Source organism: Melanotaenia boesemani, chromosome 14 (assembly GCF_017639745.1).
Source record: "Melanotaenia boesemani isolate fMelBoe1 chromosome 14, fMelBoe1.pri, whole genome shotgun sequence".
Classification (NCBI taxonomy): domain Eukaryota; kingdom Metazoa; phylum Chordata; class Actinopteri; order Atheriniformes; family Melanotaeniidae; genus Melanotaenia; species Melanotaenia boesemani.
The window spans coordinates 28417505-28437645 of record NC_055695.1 but is presented as its reverse complement, the minus strand read 5'-3'; the positions used below and the strand labels follow the sequence as shown (position 1 = coordinate 28437645).

At 38.5% G+C, this 20141-nt stretch overlaps 1 protein-coding gene across 3 annotated transcripts; it reads left to right on the top strand.

The window, feature by feature from the left end:
- The first annotated feature begins 3544 nt into the window (after positions 1-3544).
- LOC121653101 (sex comb on midleg-like protein 2) lies at positions 3545-20141 on the top strand. Of its 3 annotated transcripts, none has more exons than XM_042006337.1 (15): positions 3545-3665; positions 4900-5009; positions 5399-5473; positions 7868-7938; positions 9432-9666; positions 10346-10434; positions 10518-10761; positions 14637-14902; positions 15003-15096; positions 15197-15400; positions 15495-15656; positions 15792-15920; positions 17358-17576; positions 18197-18360; positions 18469-20141. In XM_042006337.1, the coding sequence occupies exons 2-15, from the start codon at positions 4988-4990 to the stop codon at positions 18592-18594; spliced, it is 2100 nt and encodes a 699-aa protein (XP_041862271.1). In that variant the 5' UTR covers positions 3545-3665; positions 4900-4987; the 3' UTR covers positions 18595-20141. The 3 variants fall into 3 exon arrangements, with proteins under 3 accessions (XP_041862271.1, XP_041862272.1, XP_041862270.1); XM_042006338.1 differs by having other exon boundaries at positions 3546-3665; positions 17355-17576; positions 18200-18360; XM_042006336.1 differs by having other exon boundaries at positions 3548-3665; positions 17355-17576.

The following is a 20141-nucleotide window of genomic DNA, read 5'->3' as shown; positions in this document are numbered from 1 at the left end:
TAGACAACAACACAATTCATCTAATGCACAGACATGCAACATTTTTTAGTTATCATAACAAAGCTCAGATAAAGTTTAGAAAATAATAACTTTTAATGATAGAAACTTAAACTATATGTCAATTCAACCCAAAGAGAGAAGTGCAATCTTGTCATTTAGCAAATTAATTGTAAATATAGAGGAAACATCTTGCATAGAAGTAAGACAACAGCTGTGTTTATCAGTTGCTCCAATCATGACATTCACTACATAACTTTTTCAGTGTTTTTGCTAACCAATGCTGCCACCCACAGGATTCCACCTAACACTGGTGGTACACATCTTGGTCACTCTTGTCTTGTTTTTAGAATTAGGTGCTGCCAAGCGTGTCCCAGTCAGAATCAACATCTAAAGCAAGTCGTGATCTCTTATCTCCAAAATCTGGGAGCTAACTCCATCCTCCAGGATGAAAACAGTCCCCCCAAACAGAGCCAGGATCATCACAGGGTATCTCAAGATCATTATATTTATAATCTTGACTGTGATTTTGATCATATTGAGGTTACAGGATGTCACTTTTTACACCACCAGTACAGTCCTGTACAAGAAGCACCAAAAGCAGGAGACACCTCCATCATTACTGAGTCATAAAGGAGCCTTTGTGAATAGTAACTGACTGATCTGTAAATAGAATTATATTAATAGAAGATAAATGACTAAAACTTCTGTTATAAATTTTGGGGATGCAGTCTAGTTTTATCAACAGTCATTATAATAACATAGTAGAGCAAGTCCAGTCCAGTTTCCCCACTGAAAACTCCTATAAACTCCTATAACTGTCTGCATCATAACCTGTTTGAAAGAACAAATTATTTCTCTCTGAGAGTTGGACTGTAACAGGACGGTGTGCAAAGACACATTGGAGAAAATATTATTGGGATTATTTTATTTAATCAAACAAAGATGTTTCCTGCTTTACAACATTCTATATTAAAGTCACAGAAATATGACAGCTTCCATAAAATTGTATAAAGTCATGAAACTTTTTGTGTACTAAATCAAAATAATTTTTTTTCTACAACTAACATAGATTGTTTTACCATATCCAAAAAATAATCAAAAAATGTGTATTTATAAAAATGATTAACATATTTTTGATCATAGATTGTGCATTATTAGGTTACTTCAGTTTGCTGGAAACATCCTGGATAGGGATGAAACAGGTGAGCTAGTGGAACAATAACAACCTCAGTTATGAGAGGGGATATGTAAACTCAATGGCCACTTTATTTGGACCCCTTTTTTTCCTTCAGAACTGTCTTACAGTGAACAGCAGTACAGTGGAGTGCAGTGAACTCATTGTCATGTTCTAGAAACGAGTTGGAGATGATCTGAGCTTTGTGACATGGTGCATTATCCTGCTGGAAGTAGCATCAGAAGATGCTACACTGTGGTCATAAAGGGATGGACATGGTCAGCAACAATACTCAGGTAGGCTGTGCTGGTTAAACCAGGCCACGTTGGTACTAAGGGGCCCAAAGTGGACCAAGAAAATATCCCCCACACCATCACACCACCAGCCTGAAGTGTTGATCCAAGGCAGGATGGATCCATGTTTTCATGTTGTTTCCACCAAATTCTGAGCCTTCCATCTAAATGTGGAGCTGAAATGGAGACTCATCAGACCAGCAACGTTTCTCCATCTTCTATTGTCCAGTGTTGGTGAGTGTGTGTGAATTGTAACCTCAGTTTCATGTTCTTAGCTAACAGGAAGCACCCGGTGTGGTCTTCTGCTGCTGTAGCCCATCTGCTTCAAGGTTGGACGTGTTGTGTGTTCAGAGATGCTATTCTGCAGACCTTGGTTGGAACCAATGCTTACTGGACTTCCTGTTGTCTTTCTATCATCTCCAACCAGTCTGCCCATTCTCCTCTGACCTCTGACATCAACCAGACATTCTGGTCCAGACAACTGCTGCTCACTGGATGTTTTCTCTTCTTCAGACCATTATCTGTAAACCCTAGAGATGGTTGTGTGTGAAAATCCCAGTAGATCAGCAGTTTCTGAAATACGTGACCAACAACCATGCTACGTTCAAAGTCACTTAAATCTCCTTTCTTCCTCATTCTGTTGCTCAGTTTAAACTTCAGCAAGTTGTCTTCACCATATCTAAATGACTAGATGTTTTGAGTTGCTGCCATGTGACTGGCTGGTTAGATATTTGTGTTGAATTGAACTAAATGTTTTATTTGAACATAAAGACAAATAAAAACAGTAAAACAAAACCAAAAGCATACACAAAGAAAAAAAAAAAAGTGAGAAGAAGCCAGTGCTTATTCAATCCAACCCACTTACCACACCTAAAATGTATTTCATAATATACTTATATAATATTAAAAGATCTATGGATCAATAATAATAATAATAATGAATTTTGCATGACCATGTTCTTATATAATGATTTAAATAAATGTAAATTTGGACATTGCCTGTGTTTGTCTCCCAGCTGATTTTACAGCTTAACCCACATACAGTCACGCTGAAACTCATCCTTTTGGTTCCTGTTAACAAAGAAGTGAACAGGTAGATCTAATAAAGTGGCGGTGAGTGGGTATTGCTTACTTTTTATTTTATCTTATTGCATAAATGGCAATGTTCAGATTATATCTCAATTATTACAAACAATTTTTCCCCCAGATTTAAAGGCTAATCAATTCATGAAAAATACGATAGTCTAACATGTTTAGAATCTATTAAATCTATTTCCACATATCACATTTATGACCTCTTCTGTCTTTCTAAATTTGGTTTATTACTGAGAAATTTGTTTGATCTGATAAAAAAGTGAAGAGGTCATGGAAAAATGGTGGGTGGGGAAAGCCCTGTTGGTTTAAAACTGAACTGGGACACTGGTTGTGAGTCATGTGTTGTTTGGTTAACATTATGATGCACTATTTGCTATTATAATCGAGGGCGCGCGTGAACTATGCTGAGCTTCATCGAAACTTTCACTAAAATGTGGCCTAGCTGTTGCCCCCCCCGGAGTTTTATAGTAGTTCAAATTTTTCTATAAAATGTATTCTCCTAAGAAAAATCTTTATAATATTTAGTCAACTTTTTTGTTGTATTATTGTAAAACTGAAAAGACAACAAGTGCGTCGTCTATTTAACATCTTTCTTTCTTTAGTAATCGAAATGGGTTATATAACCCATTGGGAGGGGTTTCCTTACCCTCGAGTGACTTTACTAGAATAGTGGCCGTATTTATTAAGATTATCCGTTGACAAGGTTACCATAGCTCGGGTCAGATAACACGTTTCCAATTTTTGGGAAAGTAAACCAGTAAATTCAACCTTGCAAAGAAATAATAAAATAAAGATGAGTAACTCGTGTGACTTTCCGGAATCCCAAATTACTGACAGACACAGTCAGACGTTGATTGGATAGCTCCAGTAAACCCTTCTTTGATTGGCTGCAAGCGTGAATGGCAGAAAAATGTATTGGCTTATTGAACTACATTATTGAATCCAGCATATCCAGCCTGACTGACATGTATTGGGTTGTCCCACTTCGCTATCTTTGGCATAAATTAGATGAGCGTAAGCATACACTACACTACATTCGTGAAAAAATGGCAGCTGACGAATAGAAAAAAGTGGATCTTCACTCGGAAAAAAAGACGGCACTTGTAAGTTTGTTCCTTTAAATAATAGACATATTGCTCAGGAAAATTACCAACTGGAGCTACTCGACCCTAGCTATGTGTAATTCTCCTTCATAAAATAGGAGAAACCTAACTCAGAAGGTTAACGTTAACGCTAAGGTTAGCCAACCTAGTTATTAGCCAGCAGTGGTGGCTAACGAACCAAGCAGTTTCAGTTGTCAACATTAGGCCCAGATTATTAACTGCAGTTGTATTTTGTTTACGTCAGAAACGGCTCGTGAAGGCTAAGATGCGATATAAAGATGTTTTTAGCTCAACATTTAATTCAGAGTGATCCCGCCTCGGCATTTAGCCACGCTAGCTGGTACCAAGTTAACATTAAAATGTTGATGATGGGTGAGGTATCACAACCAGTTAACAGTAGACGCTGACAACAAACGTTCAAGTTGAAGAGGAAAAACACTTGGGAAGTGTACAAATAAGTGTCTCTAAATAAAAAGCAACATTTAAATTTAGCTGTAACACAAGGCACTGTTTATAACAGCGTCCTTAATTATTGTCAGCGTTTATTAGATGCTACCTTTATCATAATAAAGCCATATTGTGCGGTTAACAACGATCAGTTACTTGAAATGTGCGCTGGTGTTCCTGTTTTCTGTATTTAACATTATAATAGATCTGTATTATTTTACCAGACTTGGTGTGTTGTGTGTGTTTTAGTCGTGGGTGGCATTAGCTGCTTACTGTAATTTGAAAACACAGGGAATGTACACAAACTTAAAAAAAGCTTTTCATGTGGGCTGTCCCACTACCCCACAGGCCTGCTGGTGGACCTCATAAAAAACCCTCATCTGTTACAGGCTTCCCGTCTCAGTGGGAGTTGATTATTGGGAAACCACACTGCTGTATACAAAAGAGGTTCCAACATGCTTTGCTTTATGTATATAAAAAAAACCACACACACAATTTTCTCAATTTGAAGTCAGTAGCACCATCTATGTGTCCTTCCGGTTTGATGTGCATCCCCACTGCACTTCTGTTTTTCTACTAAGTTAAGCCAATTAATCATTTCTTTTCATTTTCCTTATAGTCCCGACCAATATGCACAAACTTTAGTTTTCCTTTTGCTTTAACTTTTTAGCCAGCTGAGACATAGTTTCAGTCATTTGAAAATATAACTGTTTACATACTTACCTGCATGTGCTTTGGCTACAACTTCCCATTTAATGCAAACATTTTTTACCTGTATTGTTTTCAGGATTAAGCTGAAAAATAAACAAACTGGCTGAATATCCTCCACCCTGTTTCTCACCATAAAAGCACCACCTTTCTGGTCATCTGACAACATGGGAAAGACTCCGCTAAAAGGCAAGAGACGACCTTTCGTCATATCATCAAAACGTATAGCTTCTATTTTTTTTTGTTGTTGTTGTTGTTGTTTTGAGTGTCGAAACTGATGTTACTGGGATTTCTTCGGAGATGTCAAACACTGTGTCTTAGCTGGGATGATTATTGATATACTGATTACAGTGCTTTGTTCAGAGGAAAAAAAGAGTTCAGATTTTGAGGCTTGCAAAAGGATAAACATACTGAAATATTTCAGGTTACATAATTAGCAATGTATAAAAAAACTAGATTCACTTGTTTTGGTCAAGAGGAATCACCTATTGTAATGCTATTTACATGCTTATACAGTAAAAAACTTTTTTCTTTTATTCAGATTTATAGCAGGTGTCTTTGTTGCCTTTTATCTTTAGATCAAAAAGATGGTAAAAGGGAGAAACCAGGAAAAACAGTTCCTCCACCAGGTACAACCCCTGCCACAACTAAAGGTAAACATTATCTTTGATATTTTTTGATGAGTTTACTCAAATCCTTACATCTTACCCTGACTTTGTGCAAACTATAAAAAAAGAAATTTAAAAGTCATAGAAGCTGTTTAGTAGGGCTGGGCGATATGAACCAAATCTTATATCTCGATATTTTTTACCTGAATCACGATATACAATATATATCTCAATATATATATTTTTTGTCAAGTAACCAAAGAGACAGCTTTTAATTTACAGCCTTCAGTGCTAAAAACACTTTTATTAAGGATCAGCAGCACATGTGCATTAAAACAGCTGACTGAAATTAAAGTACCTTTATATTAAATTAAATGCTCCTAAAACAAAATAAATTAAAATACTTTTTAATGACCATAATAAAAATACAGCTGTGCAAAATGCAAAAGAAAAGATGCTTTTAAGTCAAAACAAGCTATCTCGATATAAACGATATTCCCTCCTTCTATATTGCGTCTGATAAAGTCTCGATATATTTGAAAATCTCGATATATTGCCCAGCCCTACTGTTTAGATATTCAGAAGAGCCTTAGAGTTGTGTTAGTAGAATTATTATTAATAACCCACTTTGTCATAGAGGGAGGTTTGTCATGTATTCTGTTAGCAACAAGTCATTGTAGATTCTTTTATCCCTCAGTCGAAGCAAAGTTGAGGGATTTTGCTGTGAAACCTGTTTAGATAGTTGGAGTTTATGTGAAGGAAGAATGCATTTAATTCTGGTGTCTGTTGGGAGCTTTTTAGTTAAACAACCAGATAACAGCATTGGCCTTGACATTACAATTTTCTCTTCATATTTTAAGCTGTGAGAAACTCAACTGTGTGGCTGATGTAAGTGAGTTAGAGCAGTAAAGCTGCTTCCATGTAGGATGTGTTGGGCACCGTGTTTCTCTCCCAAACCCATCATTACTGTGTGTTGTGCAACATGAGACTGGATCTGTGCACAAGGTAGGGTGAACCACCTTTTGGTGAGTTTAGGCTAACAGTTGTAGGCTAACAACAACTGTTAGCCTACACTTAACAAAACTTCCTAGCTGCTGCTCGTCTCCTCCTCGTCACCAGTAAAAATGATCCCAGACTGAGGCTAGATCCTGCATCTGAGTCTGCAGCTGGAATAACTAGCAATCTCCTTTTTTTGGTCACCTTACAGCTGGCAGAGGACCAGACCGCACATAAAATTAAACTGGTCTCCCAATTTCTGATTCATAGGTCATCAAGATTATTAACGTGGGAGTCAAAGTAAATGTCTGACTTTTTATCTACATCTACATATTATGTACATCTGTACAGTTATTTTATATTATTACTTTACATATATAAATATATATATTGTTATTTAGGAAGGGAATCTGTAATATCTACAGGAATATAGGATACAATACTGGAAAACAGTAATTAATTAATTTCAAACATTAACAAATAACTTCAGTTAACAGCTCGAAACTATGCAGTCAGATTTTTGATCTGGTGTTATTTAACAAAGAACTGATCCTTTGATTGAATTAACACACTTAAGTGTTTTTATTTTTTTATTTTATTGGAAACATTGACAAGTAGCATATAGTGTTTGTTTTATTTAAATAGTTGTAATCATTCTGTCTCATGTTTTTTTTTCCACTATCAGTTTCTTTTATTCATTTGAGAAAGTGCAAGAGTTGAATATTATCTTGAAAATAAATCTGTATTTTCTGAATTAATGACAGAAGGCGACAACAAATATTACAGATGTACTTGTTCAGTAGAGCCAATATGTGTTAAACCGGTGTGTGAAATATGGGAGACCTGGGATGAAGGTTGTGGGGTTTGAGGGTTTAATGGGTAACCTGTTACCCTTAAAACCAGAACCACTCTGCAGACAGTAGAACCAGCAGCTGCATTTATGTTGACTGGATGATGATTGGCCTTTATGTCATTTTTACTCTGCAGTGTGAGTAATGTTTGAAGCGTTTCTTTCCTCTGTGAGATAAATGACTTTTTATGCTTTTAATGGCCTACTAAGAGCCAAAGTTCTTATCTTGTATGATATTCTTTATTATCTGTTAAGACAGTTTTTATTTTGACATTGGAAAGAGCTCATAGCTGTTGTTTAAGGTTTTCCACACACCTAAACTCCCTGCATTTGACACACCGAATCTAACTAAAGATCCTACTGGACATTGCAGCTTGTGCTGTCTATTGATTGGCCACCTCACACTAACGTCTGTCTTATCTTGGCCACCCCCCATTAAAAAGTTTGTATACTGAGTGCAAAAAGCATAAAAAGATTCTTTCAGATATCACAACATTAGGTCATTTCAAGCTGCACCTCTCAGGGATATTAAGTAGTTATTAAGCATTTAAAAGCAAATCTAAGTTTTAATCTTTTCATTTGTTTATATGTAGATGCTTTCAGCTGGGAAGAATATCTAAAAGAGACGTCATCCACACCAGCTCCACCAAGCTGTTTTCGTCAGGTAAGCTTGAGATGAAATGCCGTCTGTCTGTCATCTGCTTTTTATTTCTATTCAGTCTGGGATGATGTGTTGTGTGATGGCTGCAGACAGCAAAGCTTTAAGTTGTGTTTCTGTCTCTGCTAACACTGGATGTTCATCTCTTAGTTTTTACTTAAAAAGCAGAAAAAGAGGATAAAGAAGAAAATTCTTATATGAACTGCCTTTTTTTTTTTTTTTTTAAATCCAAGACTGATATTAGAACAAACAACACACAAAGTTACATAAAAAAAAGTCTAATATAGCCACTCACTGCTAAGGCACTCGCCATTTTACTTTATCACAACAAAAACAGAAAACTCTTAAGACGGATTTATTTAACAAACTGATTTAAACCGTCTTTTTAAAAATATTGATTTAACCTCTTTAACATCTTTGTCCAGAGATGCATCGCTCCATCAGTGGAGCTTTAAATCGGGTTTATTAAGATAAAAAAATCTCACAAGATTAGAAAAATCGTTATGTGTGTACCAGGCTTATAAATTTTCTTGGTACAATTATTGTCAAAGAAATGATCATTATTTTGTGATTATCATTGTAATTATGTGGTAATTCATTTCACAACTCTGTAAATGTGTTAAACCATATTAAGTAACCAAGAAGGCTCATTCCAGCTAAATCCCCTCTGCCGTGTGAAGAATAAATTAATCCTACATATTACCTCTGGATTTCTCTAAGAGAAAACAAATAAGGTTACAGGGGATAAATAAGACCAGATATCTAGAATTTTCCTTCTACAGCCCCACTGACGGCATCGAGCTCATGCCCAGTCATGTTTGAACAGCAAAACTACAAACAAGACTTTTTTCTTTTTTTTCACCTGTGTTATGTAACGTTCAGTGAAAGATGCTGAACGATCACGTTGTGCTATAAGTCCCACCTGAGTCACACTTAATTATAAAATTATAAAAACACAATGACGTTTAATTTCAGTGTTACATGAAGTGAACATTAACGTCGTTCAATCAAACTACTGAAGATTTGGGTAAAAAGCTGGTGGTCATCCTGCAGGTGCTGAAACTTTTCATGTATTTCCTCCTCTCACAGCAACTTTTTACAGCTGCTTTACAGGCTGATGAGTCGTCCCCCTGGTAATTCTCTTTTTCTATAAGCAGAAAAATCCACTAGGATGACTTAATTCGTTTGTTTGGACGGAATAACTTCTTGAACACACAGAGAAAACAAAGCAACACAAACACGGGGATGTCGTCTAACTTTGCTCTGATCTGCCTGCATGTTTTGGACATAATCTTTTATGGGAAGGGCGATATGGAGGAATCTTTTCGACTGATTAATCATGGCGTTAGATACCGCGATGAATTGTAAAATTATGTAATCATGACATCTCTACCAGCTGTATTTCTCTTCTTAACTAAAAGAATTCTGCTGTTCTAACTTTAACCTTCTACCCACTGTCTGGCAGAATGAACCTTAATCTATAAACTTAACATCTGCAGGCCAGAGTCCCCCCCTCCAATGACTTCAAGGTGGGAATGAAGCTGGAAGCCCACGATCCGCGGAATTCCACCTCAGTTTGCATTGCCACAGTGATGGGTCTAACCGGGGTTCGTCTGCGCCTCCGCCTGGACGGGAGTGACAACAGCAACGACTTCTGGCGGCTGGTTGACTCCTCTGACATCCAACCTATTGGCACCTGTGAGAAGAACGGAGACATGCTGCAGCCACCGCTGGGTAAGAGTGGGAAAGAGACACATTATGGATGGCAAGATGTCTTGAGCCATCCGTTTTTACTCCAACAACACAACAAATAATGCAACATTGCAAAAGATTAAGAGCCTCATCCTATTACGATCCATCCTGAGTAAATCTCAGCAACATAAAGAACAAAAAAAGCATAAATCTTGTTTTGCTTGTACATGGGTTATTGCCTTTAAATAGAACTGGTTCTCTCCTGTTTTGATGCTTATTTGAAACTTTAAACATCAGTTCAGGTGGTGGTGGCCCAGTGGTTACAGAGGCTGGCTTGGTTCTGGAGGACCTGGATTCAAGCCCCTGGACTGTGGCCCCTGAGCAAGACCCTTAACTGCTAAATTCTCCTCGGGCGCTGGAATCTGGTCTGGCAACCCACCCAGCCTGGTTTAACTAGGATGGGTTAAAAATGCAGAGATGGAATTTCCCAGTTGTGATGAATAAAGTATAAAAAAATGAAAAGAAATTAGTAAAGAATTTCTATTTTAAAAATAAGTAACTCAAATCTTTTAAACTTTGTATTTTTTATCCAAGAGCAACACAATTACAACCAGTAAGGAAAGGTTTCTCTCTTATCAATGATAGACCCAAAAAAAAAATCATAAATAATTTGTGGGTTGAATTGTTAAATCCCAGTTTAAAGTCTGACTGTCTTCTCCAGGGTTTCGAATGAACGCCTCCTCTTGGCCCATGTTTCTGTTGAGAACCTTGAATGGAGCAGAGATGGCGCCAGTAACAGCCTTTAAAAAGGTTTGCATTACATCGGAAAGGTTTTGAAAATATTTCTGCACAAACACTAAGGCGCCATCTAAGAATCGTCCGTATATTTTCAGGAACCTCCAAGACCGCTCCAAAATAATTTCAAGTCAGGCATGAAGCTGGAGGCCGTGGACAAGAAGAACCCTTACCTCATCTGCCCTGCAACCATCGGAGAGGTGAAAGGCGATGAGGTGTTTATAATGTTCGATGGGTGGCGGGGTGCCTTTGATTACTGGTGCAAATACGACTCCCGGGACATCTTCCCTGTGGGCTGGTGCTCCCTCACGAAGCACAGCCTCCAGCCGCCAGGCAACAGTGGTAAGTGTCAGACTCTAGGTGGCAGCAGATATCTGCATTGATGAGCTTTGAGGCAGATGCTGCTGTCTGTAATCAATTTTTCATTCATGCTCGTTTAGCTCTCCTACATCCTGGAAACTGCACATACAGCTGGATGAATATAAACCCAGTTAACATTAATCTTCCTGTTGTGTGAAGGTGTGAAGATGTGAAGCTTAATGTTTTAGCAACACACCCAGACTTTCCTCATATGTGTGTGATCTGGTATATCTTTAGAGAAGAATGGCACCTTGATTTTCATGAAGTGGTTTTCTGAGACTGTGTAGAGGACTAAAACGGGTTTATGAAGGTATGATTTTCAATAAATACTGAGAATATAAAAAGATTGTCACGTGTAATTAAACTAGTAGAGGTGGAGAAAAACAAGTGAAGCACTCATTAAAGGCTCGTGTTGCTCTTTTCTTGGTGGATGGTGTGTACATACAGAATCAGGTACAGGCCAATAATTCAGTACTATGATTAAGCCCTTAATGCCTGAATATATTTACAGTTATATAAAAACTAAATAAATATGAGTGTTTCCTCTAGATTTACAGCTTTTTGGGACGGGGCTCTAATGCAAACAGGTAACATACAGGTAATATAATACAGTAACTATACTTTCTGTCTTTATTATAGTAATAATATTGAGTATTTTGTAGAGAAAAATCTCCAAATTGGTCTGTTTAGACTCATCAGTCTGAGTTTCATCCATGGTACTTACATTTATGCTTAACAGAAAACAACAGGAGATTTTAATCTTAGCAACCTTAAAAGCAGCTCTGCTGAATCATGTGTTAATGAACTCAGTAGCTGTAACAGGTAGCGTACCATTACTACAGTGTTACGACAGAATTATAATGTTGACACACGTGATAATGATTAAATAATTTGATCATTTAAAGCTGCGGTCAGCTTTAAACGTCACATTTTCAAACCTCAAGACAGACAAGTTTTCCACAAATGACAGTTTTACTGAGTTAAGTTGTTTTAAATATTCTTAAAGCTCACATCTCAGATATTTTCATTAATAAAACTTACAAAGAATATTGGATCCATTTTAAGCCAGAATATGACTCAGAAATTACTACAACTTAGCTTGTTTAGCTATGCGTGTTCCCACTATGGACATTTATGTTCCTAATGCAACACCAGAGCAGGAAAATCCTCCAGCTGCTCCTTGCTGGGATGAGAGTGTTTCTACCTTCGCCTCCCTGGGAGAATAAAATAAAAAAACTGTGGTAATTTAGTCTGTTTTCCAGCTGGTTGACGTGTTTTCCGACACTTTCTGTCTGCTGGTGGGACTGTGCTCACTTGTTTGTGCACCGGGGTGGAAGTCGCGATACAAAGAGCCGCTACAACATGCTGATAAATGACATCAAGCTGTTTATTTTTTTAATGAAAGGACAAAATATAAACCTGTTCTACAGGAAATGTAACCTGAAATGACTTCAGCTGTTATCTGGAGCTATTTAAAAGTAAGATTAAATTTAAGTAAGTAATATAAAAATAATCTTTATATATTATATACATATAATAAAACAAATAATTAGCTGCATTAATTTGATAAAAAGAAATAGTTTTATAAAGGCCAAAAGTGGTTTATCACAAATTTGACAATAAATAATGTGACAATAAACATCAAGGGTTTCATTTTAATTGTATATTTGTGTGTAAAACCACAATTAAAGGAGGAGTAAATAAAAGCGGCATGCAGGTCAGCAGGAAAAAAAAAAGTATTTTAGGGCAAAGACCTTATTAAAATGTTACTGTACAGGAAAGATGACAGAGAAAGATGGGTGGCATGCAGGAACAGGTTGCAAGCCAGCTGTGTACGTGGGGCACCCGCTTAACCAGTGCTGGACATCCCAGCATGTAGCAAATCTGACCAGTTTGAGCACTGGACCAGCGGTAGCAGTCGAAGGGCGGGGGGGGGGTTGACATTATTATTGTGGATGAAAAAGGGGGCCAGCAGAAAAAGTTTGGGAACCACGGATGTTGCTAAAGATGATGATGCTAAGATCATGGGCGTTGCCATGGTCACCAAAGACCGGATGTTTTAAGGATAGCCGGAAGTGATGTCACCACACACACACATAAATAAATCTAATAACGGACTGGTAATGTAGAGAAGGACTTTTTGAATATCACATTTCATAAGTGCATGTAGCTGTGTCAGATCAGATTATTACAGTAATCTGATTACACCCAGATATCTCAGTGTGTTTGTGCATCTCTGTTGAGGTAGGTACGGTGAAACAGACGGAGGCAGGACAACATCTGCTCCTCACATCCCATCTGTTTACATGGAAAAGAAATGTTTACATAAAAGCAGCTCTGTTAATTCTCTGCTGAACCTTGTTCAGACCCTGGAGGGGGAAGATTTGCAGCTCTGTTAGTTTTCTCTTGAAGACACACTGCAGAACTTTTGCAGATTTTCTCAATGCTGCACCCCCCATCGACGGCTAATCCAGCATCCGTCTTACATCTTACCTGTAGTTTAAGCTCACTCCAGCCACTAAAATATCTTCAATCTTGTCTTTTCTCTTGTTTCTCTTCATTCTGTCTTTCTTTTCCTCTTTTATTTAATGCTGGTTGATTTACTGAAACCTTCAAAAGACCGGTTGTCTCTGTATCTATTTTTCTGGGGAAGCTCTTGCTGTGAATTAGGTTGTTCTGTGCAGGGCTGCGTGTTCATGTTCCTTTGCCATTATGGAAAAAACAGTGTCAAATAAAAAAAAAAAACTAGCTAACACAACAACAACCATCAGACGCTGCAACTTCTCCCTTCATGCTGCTGGTATGAGCTTCCTGTTACGTGCTGCAGTTGCTGAGTCTTTGCATGGATTTAAAGTCGACTGTGTGTTGCAGTTTATAAATCGATTGGTATCTTTTGATGCAATAGGTCGTCCCCATTCATGGGGCAACAAAAATGTCTTCAGCATGTTTGGATTTACTGGACGTTTAGGGCAACATTAGGGTCTAAGCTGTGAGGAACAGTCAAATCAAGGCCATTATCTTGTTTTATTTTTTATTTATTTTTGTTTTTTGTATTGTAGGGGATAATGTACATGACCAATCAAATGTTTGAACACTTTCCTTTTGGATTAAATGGTAACGTGTTTCCAAACCTTTGACTGGTCATGTATGTAATAATTAGAGTCTTCATACGGACCAGTCGGGCTTTAGGGGTTATACATAATGACAAAACTAGAGCTGCAATTAAACATATTACTATTAGTTAACGTACTATTTATTTTCTTGAATAGGTCATTTTATAAATGGCATATGTAGGTATGATTTATGTATTGCAATTATAACAAAATTATATATTATACTGTTAAGTTTGTTTTCTTATAAAAGTTTACTCGTATTTCTTTTACTATGTGAAATGCAGCAGTATATGGATGTGGTTATGTTAGCATCTGTTTTTAAATGGCTCTGACACTTTAATCTGTAGTTTAATTTTGCTTTAATGTTTATGTTTACCCTTGTGGATGTTGTGAAAAAAAAGAGTAGTCTGTGACTGAAGCTGTATGACATCATTTGAGCAACTTCTTCCATCATCTTCATTACTCAGCTGCTTGTGTCCAAACTCAGATGAGCTTCAGATGTTTTCTTGAATTTAACGGCAATGTCAGTCGTTAATAACAGCTCCACAGAGCAGCTTTAAACAGAGATGATGATAGTTTAGAAACCAGGAAAGGCTTAATAATGATGGGACAGGTCTTGTTATCGTGTTTACTGAGACTGTACATTTCACTCCATCTTTTATGACTTAAATCAGTTTTACATGTTGAATTTGTATTTTTGTCTGGGACACGTTTTCATGTTCTCCATTAATGATCTTGTTACAGTAACTCTTCCAAAGAACCTGCAGATTCTTCCATCTTCACCCTCCAAACCCAGCAGACGATCCATACAGCCCCCCTACAGACTCCCCAACCCTCTGCCCCCTCTGCCTGTCAGGAAGGGGGTACGAGGCCGTCGGCCTAAAAGTGAGACCATCGCTTTGCTCAAAGCAGTGGCGGAGGCAGCAGCAGCCCAGAACGGCACGGTCCCAGATAACACACAGCTCGTACCCCGGGTCCACAAAAAGAGAGGGCCCAAACCCGGAAGCAAGGTGAGCCTCAGCTGAAAAAACTTGATCTCTGAATGATATTTAAATACATAATCTGCATTTGTTTTACTGTCAACGTTCCTCTTAATGTGCATTACTTTAGAGAAAGTCCAAGATTCTCCACAGCCCGACACATTTGCCAAGCATCCAGGTTCCACAAGAAAGTCCTCCGAGCCACAACTCTGTGGTGTCAACAGGTAATTATTAATGCTCACTGGCTTCCTGGCTCTCAGTTTAATACTTCTTTCAGTTGGCTAATTCGTTCAATGTGTCTCTTGTGTTTGTGTGTTGTTTCAGTGTGTGTGTATGTGAATAAGCATGGAAACTGTGGTCCCCACTTGGACAGGAAGCAGATGCAGCATCTGCCAGACCACTTTGGCCCAGGGCCAGTGAACTCTGTGCTCCAGCAAGTAGTCCAGTCATGTATAGACTGTGCATATCAGCCTAAAGTCCTGCTCAGTGCTCTGCAGTCTGATTCGGGAGGAGGAGAGGTAGTCAGAGGTAAAAACACACATTAACACTCGTCATAAGCTGCTGTATCGCTGAAGTACTTTTAAAGAAATGAGAAAAAATGACTGACCTCTGTTTTTTCCAGTGAGAACAGATGGTGGTGTTCGTGTGATCAGACTACCATCAGCCTCCAGTGCTTCCTTTGTGTTGCGCTTCTTGGAAACTATGTGCCGTCATCTTCAATGTGACAACCTGTTCAGCAGCCAGCCGTTCAGCCACTACACTGCCTATGACAGGAACAAGTCGGGTAAATCCTACATTCACTTCAACACAAGGAACATCTCTCCTTCATCAGGAAAAACATAATCAGCTTGGTCATTAATTTCTTTCCATGTGATGATCAGAAATGTTCAAATGAGTTTTACTTCATCTCTGTGCTCAGTGAAAGAGGAGGCGTTGGATGCTCCTTCCCTGGCTCGGGGCAGTAAACGCAGTTTGTCTGGAGTCTCGCCACCATATGCAGCCCCCCTGAGTCCTAAACATTTACGTGCTGAGGCTCACCCATCGGAAGGTACAGCTCACTGTCAATGCTGCTCATTCATCCTACACACAAACACAAATTCTTGCTCTAAAACCAGGAGTACGTTAACCTCTTCTTCACGAGGCCTAATTTTCCTGCTACCGATCTAAAATGACATATTCAAAATAAATTAAGTACATATTCCCAGCTGCAAGCGCTGTAAGTATAATGTTGGTTTTGAAAAGAAAAAAGCTGAGTCATAAGATTACTATACCTTAAATTCACCTGGAACACAGTAGAAAACGTAAATGGTTATGTCCTCCAAAAAGAAAACCACATTACTTTCAGTGAAAACCAGAAGATAGAAGCCCAATTCATCATGGAATTAGTAAATGAAGATGAGAATTTGTGCAAAAGTAGAAGCAAAAAAAAGCAAACCTGAACAGTTTTACAAATGTTTTAATGGAGGTGTTACGCAGGTAAATATCTCAGGCAGCCATCAGCTGATGATGGACACCTCTATCAATGGTCAGAGTCAGGAGAATGGAGGGATAGCCCCTACATTCACCTTAGAAACACCATGAGGATCCAGAAAGAAGTGAAGCCCAAGATAGTTTATGAAAGAAAGAGTGAATACTTCACTATAAAACCTCCTTCATCTCCATGGAAACTAGCAGGACCTTCATGATTCATTTAAAACAAAGAGAGACAAAGGAGAAGATATTAGCAGAGTTTTTTAGAGCCTGAATAAAACTTTTGACTATAAAACAACAAAAGTAAGACATGACTTATGATGATTTATTTATTTTTGCTAGTCTTTAGCAGCTAACTCACAGCTCGAGACAGACATCTTTGTAACCAGCAGAGGCTCCTTTCACACTGCAGACAAAAATGACACAAATACGACTTTTCTGTCCATTCGTGACCCATATCGGATCATTTTATGACTGTCTGAACAGCTCAAACCCTGTTTTTTTAATCCGACCAGGATCACTTGATGTGGTGCGACATCGGATACGTATCCGAACTTTGTTTCAGAGTGACCTCAATCTGAACCGTTATTTATCCAGCTTCTACGTCATTGAAGTGAGACAGATGTTAGGCTCTGACTCTGTATCCAGAGGTAGCAGCTGCTGCTACACATAAGGCCTTGTTAAGATTTGTGCTTGTTTTCTCCATCGTCTTCTGTCCCTTATCAGGGGGTCTCGAGTTGTAAATCTCAGCTGCGTTTTTTTTATTTTTAACAAAGTGTAACAGGTAGTACGTTTCCCAGTTCTGCTGATAGCTGCTGAATATTTTCTGCTTTCATTTTTTTTAAACAAAGATCCTTTAGGAATGAAAGAAGTTTTTAATACTTTTCTTTTTTGGAATAAATTTAACTTTGGTGGTGATGAACTGTACATCAGAGTTCAGTTTTCAGTCTGTGGTGATTTGTGTGTTTTAAAGAGCGACATTTTAACGTCACTTGTGTTATGTTTTTTCCAGCAGAGACTCTGCCCCATGAAGAAAACGGACTAATAAAAGAGCAACGCTACATGGACTCTGCTTCCAACTCCATGACCCCTCGACCCCAAGCAGCAAGGAGCTCCTCCGAGTACCACTCCAAGGCCGGCAGCCTCTATCACCATAGCAACAGTACACCTATGCGCCGTCATTCCTCCAACCCTGCAGAGCTCAGCTCCACACAGCCTCTCAGACGAGTTGAAGGTACACAAAGACTAGGATCACACGGCAGGTCTTAATGCTCAAATCTGTTTTTTTGCAGTAATCTGATCATTTATTTATTTTTTTGCGTGGTTCACATTATAATTTAAATGTGATCTCCATCACACTTCAGTGTGAACTGCACATGGTCCTGAAGTGACCCGGATGCACAGACGTTAACGTTAACGCGTTAACACGTTAACACGTTGTGTTTACTGCGGTAAATATGGATGCTATACATGTCAGCGCATGTTTCAGTTTCAAAGTTGTTGACACTGTCCTGTCCATTGTTTACGTTCCACCTTCCCTTGTCCCACCTCCCCTGGTGCAGAATTGTGATGTCTGTCGGAAGACGTCCGCTTGGAGAAAGTTCGGATATGTACCCGATTTAGTACCACATATAAAAGTGGCTCAGGTCTAGTTTGAAAAAATGGGCTTTGTGCTGTTCCGACTATGATAAAAAGATCAGACATGGACAAAAAGGTCAGATTGGAGACATTTTAGCCTGCAGTGTGAACGGAGCTAAAGAATCTCAGAGTAGAATATCACCATTTCCGACTATTTATGTTCAAATAAAACATTATCCTGGACTGATGCTGCATTTGTTGGGTTTGATTTGGTAGCAGCCAGCTCCACCACAGGTCCCGAGTCTCTGGGGTCTGATAGAGACAGTCTGCAGCTGCCCAGTAAAAACCCTGCTTCCTGGTCCATCGAAGAGGTGATGCAGTTTGTCAGGGATGCAGATCCCACAGCATTAGCACCTCATGCTGAGCTTTTCAGAAAACATGTAAGTTTACTAAACAGACACGTTGTGTGACGTTTGTTTTTCATGCATCATGCAGAGTTCTGGTTTTATTTATGGTTTCATGATGAGCCTTGTTGTCTCTTTCAACAGGAGATCGATGGAAAAGCTTTGATGCTTCTGCGCAGCGACATGATAATGAAGTACATGGGTCTGAAACTGGGCCCAGCTCTGAAGTTATGCCATCACATAGAGCGATTAAAGCAAGGCAAACTGTAACGGGAGCCATCTGTGACCCTGCCAGCACCATGAGCAATAAGCCCAGAGAAAGCCAGTGTTTGGAGCCTGACCTGTGGGGTTAGATGCAGGGGTTAGATGTTACACTGTGCTCTTCCTGAAGGGGACAGATCAGATGTGAAAACTTCTTCCTGACTTCCAGAAAAAGTGGAAAGTGTGCTGTGCATTGCTGACGCATTACCTCATCCCCCCATCAGTGAATAAAAAGCTGTTCAAGACTGAGACATCACAGACTTGAAGAAATCCCAAAGGAAAATAATCCCTGTAGTGTTTACATTGCATAGCACATGTGCAGACTTGGTAACTTTTCTTTTTTTTTCTTCTTCTTTTTATTTTCTTTTGATCCTGGGTTTGGATCCCCAAAGATGGAGAATGTTTCTTCTTATATAATGTTTTCATTATTGCTGAATTTCCATTTAATAAGGACGGGTTGGTGTACTGAAAAGAAGAGGAGAAACCTACAAAGCATCAACGTTCTTCCTGGAACTCGTGAAGAGAATTTAAGCTCCTGTCTGTGCTGTTTGGCCGTTTTCATTCGCCACGTTTGCTGAAGAGTATACCTGTCTGCCTGAAGGATGCTGTCTTTGGTTAGGACCTTGTCGGTGTTCCTATAAGAATCATGCCTCGCTTTTTTGTTTTGTGTATTTTTAAACTAAACTTCACATTTCCCACGAGTGTCCTGCAGAATCACTACCTGCTGTGAGGCGTCATGGATTATCGTGTCTTACTGGGTCCAAAGTTGCCTCCGTCTGGTCTTCATGCAGTTCAGCATCAGTTTGCATGCACTCCAAGCTCACTCAAGTTGTGATTTTTATCAATTTCCACGGACAAAATATTTAGAGATGCAGATAAGACATTTCTAAGGGCTTCTGATGTTACGTTTAAATGTACCTTTTTTTTTATACCAGTCATAAATCGTTTAATCTTGTTGGTCTGATTGAGACCTCAGTGTTTTCACTTCTGACCATTATAGTCACTGTTAACAATGAAAACAGATGTGTACAGTTTTATGGGTTTCACCATGAATATCAGCAACCGAATGTACATTTTGTAGAAACCTAATATTTTAAGGAAATCATAAACATAAGTCAGAAATGTGAAGATAAAAGGGGGGATGGGGTGAATATTTAAACAGTGGTTTCCATTCTTTTAATACTTCACACAGCGCTTTTAGTTCAAATATTCAAAGTACTAGACTCTGCCTTGCTTTACCTACGGCGTTTTCTCAGGTTTATGTGCTCTTTCTTGGTAGAAGCTTTTGTAGCATAATGTTTATAACATACTTCAATTTTACTGCTTCTTCCCACCTTTTGTCCCCCACTTTTCCTCAGTTTAAGACTTGTGCCATATTCATATACAACACAGGAACAAAGTGCCGTTGATTTCTTCTCTTGCATCTTCTTTAAAGTACTTGAAAATATGTGTTGCAAAATATCACTTGTTCATTAAGTCATATCAGATTAAGGATGTGTTTATGATGATGTGTATTTTCTGTCTTTTTTTATTTTCTATAAACCTATCAAAACAAG

Coding starts and splice junctions, on each gene's coding strand:
- LOC121653101 (XM_042006336.1), top strand. CDS start 4,988: ATGGGAAAGACTCCGCTAAAAG. Junction 14,903..15,002: donor GGCCCAAACCCGGAAGCAAG/GTGAGCCTCAGC, acceptor GCATTACTTTAG/AGAAAGTCCAAGATTCTCCA. Junction 15,401..15,494: donor AGGAGGAGAGGTAGTCAGAG/GTAAAAACACAC, acceptor TGTTTTTTCCAG/TGAGAACAGATGGTGGTGTT.